Source organism: Echinops telfairi, unplaced genomic scaffold, assembly GCF_000313985.2.
Source record: "Echinops telfairi isolate 266 unplaced genomic scaffold, ASM31398v2 ScPeMD7_2;HRSCAF=8, whole genome shotgun sequence".
Lineage (NCBI taxonomy): Eukaryota > Metazoa > Chordata > Mammalia > Afrosoricida > Tenrecidae > Echinops > Echinops telfairi.
In genome coordinates, this window is record NW_022103898.1 from 12209 (window position 1) to 22581 (window position 10373).

General features: G+C 40.3%; 1 protein-coding gene across 8 annotated transcripts in view; it reads left to right on the top strand.

The window, feature by feature from the left end:
• The window catches only part of RABL2B (RAB, member of RAS oncogene family like 2B), a 53513-nt gene that overhangs the window by 6346 nt on the left and 36794 nt on the right, over window positions 1-10373 (top strand). For 4 of the 8 annotated variants that reach the window (XM_045293304.1, XM_045293310.1, XM_045293307.1 and 1 more), the window contains exons 3-4: window positions 7523-7646; window positions 9647-9791. In XM_045293304.1, coding sequence (XP_045149239.1) covers window positions 7523-7646; window positions 9647-9791 — 269 coding nt within the window. Of the gene's footprint in view, window positions 1-2764; window positions 2894-3674; window positions 3835-7522; window positions 7647-9646; window positions 9792-10373 lie in introns of those variants that run through there. The other 4 variants (XM_045293297.1, XM_045293300.1, XM_045293294.1 and 1 more) reach the window with 4 other exon arrangements.

A 10373-nucleotide genomic window follows, 5' to 3' on the forward strand; every position in this document is an offset into this window, starting at 1 on the left:
CCAATTGTATATTGTTATTGTTTTTTCCTGCCTTACACTTTTCTTTGTCTCCCTTCACCCACATTTCTGTTATTCGTCCCCTTTGGCGGGTTGGTGATGGATATATATATATATGAATCTGGATATATATATCCAGTCTTGTGATGGGTTCCCCCTTTTCTCACCCTTCCCCCTCCCTGACCATCCCCCTAGCCTCATGATGTTGCTATTCCCATTGCTGTTCCTGAGGGGTTTATCTTTCCTGAATTCCCTGTGTTGAGACCTCTTCTTGAAGTTGTATTAGATGTTTTTCTGTTTTTTACTATATTAAATGGAAGACTAATGAACTTAAAGGGACAGCAAGTAGAATAAGGGTTTCCAGGGGTAAAGTGGTGGTGGGGCGGTGTAAGAGGGAAACCATGCCAGGAGTACAGGAAGAAAAAGAATGCTTGGAAACTGATTGTTTTAGCAATTGTACAATTCTGCTTGATGTGATTGAACTATGGAATGATATATGTATTAACTCCCAATTAATAATCTATATATCAAAAGAAGAAAGACTAAATTAAAAATAAAACACAAAATCCTGCTTTCCTAAAGCTCTGGGTTCCTTGGCCTAGGCCCTGTGGACAGAATCAAATATGTGTCCCCCAATACACACTGTAGGAAATAAAGATGCTCAGATCTTAGTGGGTGGGGGCATAGGACAGCAGTTCAGGGACAAAGGATGTACAACACTATCAGGTGTTTATCTTTAAAATCCAGGATGATTGGTAAAGCTGACTGATGGTGCATTAGTTATTTACCCACAAAAAGACCATTTGGATTCTCTACCCCCTCTCTCCTTTGATGAACACGATTCTCCCTCTTCTTCCATTGAAAAATACATAATGCTTCCAGTCCATTTGAAACAGGTTGGTAGAATAGAGATACCGGGAGAGAGAGGTTGCTTTGGGAAGTGATAGTATTTTTCCCCCCTAGGCTGCCCTTGTTACTCTCATTGCTAAAGTTATTCTGAATTAGCTGCTGTGTTGCAGCAGATTTGGCCTCTTCTGGGCTGCGGGGGGGTTCCCCTTAGAAGATGGAGCAGCCTCAGTCCTTCTCAGGTTTTGAGACCAAGGTTGGGGCCCCCTTGATTTTTGTTGCCTGGGCAGCAGGAGTTGTGGGAACCTTGGTCTTTTGGGGGTTCCTTGTACCCTTATCCTTGGTATATGCTTTAGTGGGTGCTGTGGTCTCAGCCTTGGCCTCCACACTGGTGCAGGTACCTGGGGGCAGACCTGCTCTCAGTCCGTATCCATCAGGGGCTGGTGTTTGGCCTCTGCTGCGCTCGCCATCTTTGTGGGCACCACCTCTGGTGCTTTTTTCTTTGCTCGGCTGTGTCTTTGTTGCCTTTGCTTGGGTCTTGTTTGCAGTGACCTGGATGCCCTGCTTTGGCTTCTTCGTGTCAGTGGTCTCAGCTGCCATATCTAGCCATGTTAATGTCTTCAGCAAATATCCAAGTAGTTACCTAAATGCATTGCAGTCTGAGAGAGAAGAAAGAGTAATTGTGACTTGCCCACTTTCAAAATCACTGCTGTTTCTAGGTTCTCCTTGTAGTACTTTCTTAATAGAAGTAATACATGCTTGTTGGACCAAAAAAAATGGAAAACGGGGGGGAAAAAAACTATACACATCCCATACCCTGGTGATAGAGATAACCACCAACTACTTTTGTATATTCACAAAAATAGGAGAAATACACATTATAAGTTAAATCTTACAATTTGTACTTTTTTACAGTCCCTTAACAATATTCATATACCAGTGTCTTGTAAAACGTACTTCAGTGATTGGAAGTAGTACCAGAGGAGTTCGCCGAACCTCCTAATGTTTCCTGTTCTGAGCTCATCAACCAAAGGAAAGGCTATCTAAGGATTGGAAATATATTGTTTTTATTGATCCATTATGGCTTTAAGTATAGCTTTACTACCTGAGCCTTACTTTGTAAAGTATGAGTTCTGCCTCATTTGCACAATTTGTGAATGCAGTTATATTTTGTCCATTTCGAGGTTTGTAGTACTAGTCTGCTCATGTTCCCACGTGCGTATGGTTCTGTTATGAATGAGCCACAACTTACCTGTTTATTGTACAGTCTATAGAATTTAAGATGCTTCAAATTTAGATTATGTGCTTGTGAATATTTTGCTAGGCTTATTCTATTTCCCAGCTTTAAACACTCCCGGACAAGAACTGTAGTGAGCCAAACTTAAATTTACTAGAACATGGCAGTGTTCCTTACGAATTCCCTTAATAAGCACCTCTATATCTGTCTGTCTCTCACTCACACACCCAGTGCCATTGAGTCAGTTCCGAGTCACAGCAGCCCCACATAGGATTTCTGAAGCTCTGTAAATCTTTTGGGAGCAGACATTTTATCTTTCTTCCAAAGATCGGTTGGTATGTTTAAACCTCCAACCTTTCAGTAAGTAGTTCAAGGCTTACCCAACAGCACCACCAAGGCTTGTGTGTATGTGTGTGTGTGTGTGTAATATGTTTTCTTGGCAATATATGGATTATTGAGTTGCTTAAATTTTGTTTTTAAATTATCCTGCAGTAACCTGAACCTGCTTGAATACTCACAGGATCTGTTTTCCCACTGTTGAACTATTTTTCTGTGACTTACTATGGTTTCTTTATATTGTTTGATAATACATTTTTCACTAATATGCCTTGCCTCCTATGCATATAAAAGTTAGACATTGAATAAAGAAGATTGAAAAAGAATTGATGCATTTGAATTGTGGTGCTGGAGAAGAATATTCAAAGTACCTTGGACTGCTGAAGGACAAACTGATGTACCTTGGGAGAAGTATGGCCACATGCAGTGGGCATGTGATCCGGAGAGAGCAGCGCCTGGAGAAGCACATCATGCTTGGTAACTTAGAGTGAGGGGCAGCAAGAAAGAGGCAGGCCCTCAACAAGAGGAGTTGACACAGTAGCTCCAACGTAGCAACAGTCAGGAGGCTGGTGCAGGACAGTGTTTCACCTTGCTGTGCCTCGGTTGCTATGGGTCGGAACCTACTTGATGGCACCTAACAATGAGAACTTGTATTGAGATTTTTTTTGCTAGCATGTAGCTTTGATACTGACATTTTGCTGCCCTTTAATAAATGTTTCTGGATTTTAATATGGGAGTGTAAGTCAAAATATATCACTACAAAATCATAGCAGCCACAGTTTCCTCATTTCTTTAGATGAATGATCTTGATTCATCTTTGAAATCTTGACCTTTCTTAAAACAAATGGTTTCTCTAAAAACGACTGTTTTGTGTGTGGCAGAATACCTGTAAATTTAATGCAAAACTTTAGTGATTTGGAAAGAACCGATTTAGTTCTATAAAATACATTGCCCTCGGTATCATTTTTCCCCAGTAGCACTAAGAGTGCCCCCCCCCCCAAGTGACCCGATCAAGACTGAGACAAGTGGATTACTGAGATAACTTGTCTACAATTATCTACTGATCGCAGAGACATGTTTGAACACATTTTCTTTCTAATAAAATGAAATAGGTATGAATTGGACCAAGTAGCAATACTTACATACCTTCATAATCAAATTTGTCAGTTTCTTATGTCTTGCTCAGATTTTAAAATAAATTTTCTCTATTCTGACAATTTTGTTCATATGCTTTCCCCCCCGCCCCCTTATTTTTCAGCAGTATTTTCTCTCTCACAAGGAGTCCTGGTGCCATTGTGGGTTCCCAGTTGGGCTGTAAGGTTAATGGTTCCAGGCCACTGTCTACAGATGAGAAGTGAGGCATTGTACTCCTCTACAGATTGACAGTTCTGCTCTGCTATGTGGGGTGCTGTAAGTCGGTATGTTAGACAGGGTTCTCTAGAAAAAACCAGAATGCTAATAATTATATATGTGTGTATATATTATATATATGTATATATATATATAGATAGATAGATAGATAGATAACATAAGAAATAAACATTAATTAATCTATAAAGCAGTACAAAATGGCTCAATGCAACTCACTCCATGAGACAGTTGTGAGATACTGGCAGTCCTTCAGGTCTTGAGGGTCCTCTGTAGAGCAATTCAGGTTATCAGGCCATAGGCAGCAAATAGCAAGGCAGGTAGGTCACCAACAATCAGCCAGATGACAGGGTCTGATAGTCCCCAGTTCAAGGGTTGTATATTCCAATGGTGTGGCAAAGCAGGTCTTAAAGGAACCTCAAATTACAGCAACACAGTCCATGGGTTAGGTGTCCCACAGGTAGTGTAGCTTGCAAATTGAGGCACAGAACAAGCAAGGCGGTCGCACACTGGTCCGATGATCAAAGAGCAAGAGACAAGAAAAGCAAGGCTTGCCAAGCCATTTATCTCTCTACCCTTCAATTAATCCCACGTGTTCATTGGCCAGGTTGGCACAATAAACGTTAACTATCTCAGTCGGCATTGACTCGATGGCAATGAGTTGTTTCTTTCTCACAGGTCAACTTGCAGGATTGAGGAGGGCCAGCTCCCAGGCGGCTTTTTTTATTGTTTCTTTCCAGTGATCTATTTGTATACCCTGTTCCTATTACTATACTGTTGAATTTAGTATAGACACTTTACACACATACATGAAGGAGCACTGGTGGGGGCTGTGGTTAAAGTGCTTGGCTGCTCACCTAGATGTTCCCACCTAAATCTGAGAAGTCAAATTTATGTGGGCCTTTTATGTACAAAATAGATAGTAGGTTTTTTACTATTTCTTAAAATGCAAATTATCATATAATTTTCAATAAACAAGGAGCTGTTAGTTGCCATGGAATCAATAGTAACTCACAGCGACCCTCTGTGCAGCAGAGCAGAACATTTCCGTCCTGCGGCATCCTCCCAATTACCATGTTTGAGCCCACTGACGCGGCAATTGTGTAAAATTCTCATTTAAGGCATTTCCACACATGCATGTGCACACAGAAACATATGAACATACCATATACTTGGAAAAGTGCCCATTTAGTATTTCTTAGGACATCTTTGCTGTTTCTGGAAATTTGTACTTCCATTAAAACTTTTGAATTTTCTTTATGTGTGTGATGTGCTATTAAAAAGCTGAACATTACAAATTCTTTGGAAATAGCATCAATTTGGGATCAGCAGTATTTTAAAAGCATGCTTTCTATTTAAGTCTATTCTAACAATTTGAATGTTTAATATTTTATCATTTTTATTATGATTCCTTATTTAATTACACTTAATATGTTTATCTTTGGTCCCCCCTCCAATTCATTTTAAATTATTTAATACTAGTATGTGTAAGTACAAGTAAACCTTCCTTTAATATTTTGTAACTTGAAAATCATGAGTGATCGCAACATGATTTTGCAGCCTGAGAAACAGTTGCTAATTGCTTGCTCTAATCAGATCACAAGATGAAAGGTGATTTGGTACAACAGAATGAAGCATTGCCTGGTCATGTGCCATACTAACAGTTGTTTTTCTTGAGCCCATTGTTCAAGCAGTATGTCATTCCATATTAATCCAGGCTTTTCCCTCTTTTTTCCTGTATTCTCCTTTTCCAAGCATGATGTCGTTTTCCAGGCACTGACCTCTTTTGATAATATGTATGTAAGGCAAAGTCTTACCATCCTTGCTTCTAAGGAGCATTCTGACTATACTTCTTCCAAGACAAATGTTTGTTCTTCTGGAAATCTATGGTACTTTCTGGATTCTGCACCAACACCATAATTCAAATGCATCGGCTCTTCCGTCTTCTTCACTGCCCAACTTTCACATGCATATGAGGCCATTGAAAATAGGGCTTGGGTCAGACGCACCAAAATCTTGGAAGTGACATCTTTGCTCTTTGACATTTTAAATCGGTTTTGTATAGCAGATTTGTCCAGTGCAAATTCTCCTTTGATTTCTTGTTTGCTGCTTCCATGAGCATCGATTGTGAATCCAAATATAAGGAAATCCTTGGCTACTCCAATCTTTTCTCCATTCATCACGAAATTCTTTATTGATTCAGTTGTGAGGAATTTGATTTTCTTTACATTGATTGTAGTCTGTACTAAAGGCCACAGTCGTTGCTTTTCATCAGCAAGTGTTTCACTTCGTCCTCGGTTTGAAGTTTGTGTCAGATCACAAGCTGTTAATAAGCCTCCTCCAATCCTGATGCCACAATTTTCTTCATATGGTCCAGCTTCTCAGATGATGTGCTCGGGCTGCAGATTGACTTAGTATGGTGAAAGAATACAAACCCTGACGTGGTCTACTTTACCAAGTACATGTACTCTACTCTACCTTCCCGATTGTAAATCATGCAGTATCCATTTGTTCTGCTTGAACAACTGCCAGATGGACAGCTTGTGTATGAGTACAGCGAAGTGTTCTGGAATCCTTATTCTTCTCAGTGTGATCAAACCAGTCTACTACCTTTGTAACATTTCCATGTTCTCTTGAGTTTAGGAACAAAATGAACTTTGAATGGGCAAAAGCAGGTTGTAGGGTGGTTGGGGTCTTATTCTCCTCAGCCAACAGTCAAGTCTCTCTCGAGTTCCTTCCTAGCCTTTCAGCCATGTGGTCCTTCGGTTCTGCTCTGCCCCACAATCCCATGGCCTTGAGGCTATTCCTCTGCTCTGGCTGATGCCTCTGCTACTTTATATAGGGATCTTGAATGTACTGCGCTGGTAACCCACCCTTCTTTGATGTTCCTGGGATTCCTCTCCTCCTGCTTCAAAGATGGCTCATTCTTTTTTTTCAGTTATACATGGTGGTTTTATTAGGTGCAGGTCCCAGTGTAGGCCATAATCATAACTCTTTCAAATCTGAAATGTCATCTCCTTTTGAATAAAATACAACCTCAAGGTGGCTCATTCTTATAACTAAAACTGACTAGTCTGTTCTATTGGTGTTTGCGTAGCCCCTCTCCAGTCATTTGGTGGTCGTCAGAAACATGGATAAATGCCATTTTACGGAATTTCACTCTATTATATGTTTAACTTTGCTTGTTTGAAATGCCATCCATGTATGAACTAGAACCCTAGCACCTATACTTTTTACTTAATTCTTGTAGAGATCAGGAACCCAAGTGGTAGCATGGGTTGTGCATTGGGTTGCTAACCGCAAGGTCAGCACTTCTAAACCACCAGCCACACTGCAGGAGAAAGGTGAGGCTTTTCTTGTCCATAAAGACTTGCAATCTTGGAAATATAATGGGGCAGTTCTACTCTGTCCTGTAGGGTTGCTGTGAGTTGGAAGAGACTCAATGGCTATGAGTTTGTGTCTCGTCAGTAGCAGTAACACTGCAATTGGTCATAGTTAAACTGGAGAGATAAGCTTAGTGTGTTTGAAATGTTAAAGCTTTCCAGGAAGATAAAACTAGTCCAGAGGTAAATGTAAACAGCAAAGGACAAGTTGGAAGTCTAAACTCTGGGAAGAACACAGAACTCTGTGTGCTCTCCCTATAAATCTTCTTCCCCTGGACTGTCAAGTCCACCCATCCTTTTGCACTCATCAGGGAATATGGCATCTTGCTTACCCAGAATATGTGTGATGTTTTAGGATTCAGTGGTATTTGAGGATGTGGCCATAGACTTTACCCAGGAAGAGTGGGCTTCACTGAATTTTGCTCAGAGGGAACTTTACAGAGATGTGATGGTGGAAACCATCAGGAACCTCGACTCAGGTAGGGATGGCTTCATTTTCCTATTTTATTTCTTTGAAAAGAAAATATGTTGTTCTCTGACCTCTTCCAGATTTGGGGCTGAGGAATGTGAAGACATTGGCAAACCTGGCACACATTTTACATGACCTCTTGAACTTAAACTTTAATGGCTTCCTCATGAAAATAAACATCTTAAATGTAAAGCTCTATTTCTGTTGTACTTAAAGCATTGAGGCTCTTTAAGTGTTTTATATAAGAGAATTGGGGTCAGGCATCAGGTTTAGGGCAAAGGAAGATGTGTGGTTTAGGACCTCATTAGACTTTTAGTGTGCATAGTATCAAGTCTATGTACGCAACTCTCCATCTGCATGTATTTGTATGGGTCAGCACATGGTTGGTCCTTATGAGGTGGGTGTTATAGATAGCCCAAATGTCCACCTATTCCATTTGCTATACCCTCCCAACATGTCAGATATCAGCTTTCCTCCCAGTATTCTGCCTCACATCCTTTGATTTGATAATTTGGTGGAACTTCCTGCAGAACTCAACAAGGAACTGGTTCTACTATGTGGGAGGCAGGCAAGTCCCGATCTTTGTGTCAAACATGAGTCTGGAAGATTCTCATCACTCATGTAGCTGCCGGGTCTGATGAACTCAAACTGGCAGATCAGATGCTAGGCTGTTGACTCACAAGGCTGTAGAACCTATTGAATCAAGTCAGATGGTAGTGTGCTTTGTTAAGTCCCCAAAACTGGAGGCCAAATGAAGATAAGCCAAATGCAGAATCCAGAGAACGAAAGTGAATCTTGCCCAGAGCACTCCTACATACTGGATGCAAATTATAGCTCCAAGGAAACTAAGGATAGTCCATTGAGTCACACACTCTAGTAAGGTGTCCACTCAAGATAGCTCTCACCTTAGTTCTGCCTCACTCCAAAGTGAGACCATAACACAATAGAACCTAGGATTCACAGTACATCACAATATGAAGGACTATGGCTAGAAATGTCATGTTAAGTAATTCATCTTACCACATAAACTCAAGAGACCCTGGATGTGTTAGGCCGGGTTGACTAGAGAAACAAATCCAGAGAAACTCATATGTGTAAGAAAGGGCTTTTTATCAAGAGGTCATTATTTATCAAGAAAACATCTCAGTCCAGTTCAACTCAAGTCCACAAATATCCCATACTAGTCCATAAGTGCCTTTTCAGACACATGAAGCCACTTGCAATCGTGTAGAATGCAGGAACATCATCGGCCGGTGGGTGCAAAGTCCTGTGAATCCAAGGACAGGTGTCTCTGTCAGCTCTCCACGTTTCACGATAGTAGGAAGGTGAAGATGGGGTTGTTCCTAAGACCCTCTTTATGAGGAGGTCACCCCCACAAGGAGTCACCATCAGGCTATGACCTGATTGACAGGCTAAACTCCCTCCCCTTCGTGAAGTTGACACGCAATCATGCAACTACCACACTGGAGAACAAAGTCTTGGAAATGTCAAGGATATCGGCACCTTTCTCCGTGCTCATGATATGCCTTTCTTGATAAGCCACACTATAACAGCCACATTAATTCCCCAATTTGAGCAAGGAAAATATCCAAGGAGATTGCTTTGCTTCAATGGAATTACATTAGAGGAAATCAATTCCAAAAATCTCTAATTCTTTGAGGAGCTGGACTTCCCCAATACATGAGCTGACTTTATCAGTCATCTCTTGCCTTCTGTCTCATGGAAAAAGCCTTCCCCTGTTATCTTTTAATTTTCCCTTTACACACATGCCTGTCTGCAGTATTGTTCAATGTTGCACTCCTAGTTATACCCTTGTTTGATCACCCTCACTCCTAGTGAATATGAAATTTCTCAGTAAATTTCTTATGCTTGGGCCTTTACCAATAATCTGGAATAGCTAAATTGCCTCAGTATTTCTGTTTTCATAGGTGCCTTGTCCCTTGTTCCTCATCAAATTTCCTTTCTGTTTTCCTATATATTTTGAAACTCCACTTCAAATTATTGGGTCAGTTTCTCAACGGGATAATAATGGACAAGAGAGGTTCATTGAACATAAAATGATGCGATTCCTGGAGAATGACTGCTGGTTGTTAAGAGAAAACTATGAATTCCATGGCAGTGAACATCACCACAACCACCAGGAAAGGCCTTTGAGGTATCAATCCTAAAACATTAACCAGTGCCTTCAGAAAAACCTCTCAAATGTGTCCTGACATTTGTGTGTATGTGTGTGTTTATGAAACTAGCTTAAGTGTTTGCAGTCAGCCAATTTTCGTAGCGTAATATTTTTGTAAATATAAATCAGATACTGAGTATTTGAGTCAGTTCAATTCCCTGCTCTTGACCTCTTGGCATTTTGCCTTTTTAATGTATTACATCATTACAGGAATCTTTTAACAGTTCATTAGCATATAATTCATGTATCAAACAAGTCATTGGGTTAAAGATATTAAAAAGTTCTACAGTCATCACTGCTATCAATTTTAGAACATTTCTTCATTCTTGTACTCATTATTAGCATCCTATTATTCCTCAACCTCCCCTGCTGTAACCACAAAGAACTTATTAATATAGTTACTCTCTGTGGCTTTTACCTATCCTGGATTTCATATAAAGAAAACCACACAAAAACCCAAACAATGACAACAAAACAAAATAGAAAAACAAACAAAAGAGAATGTAGAAAATAATAGAAACTAGGACAGATTTAAACCAGGTTGAAAGGGAACACAAACAT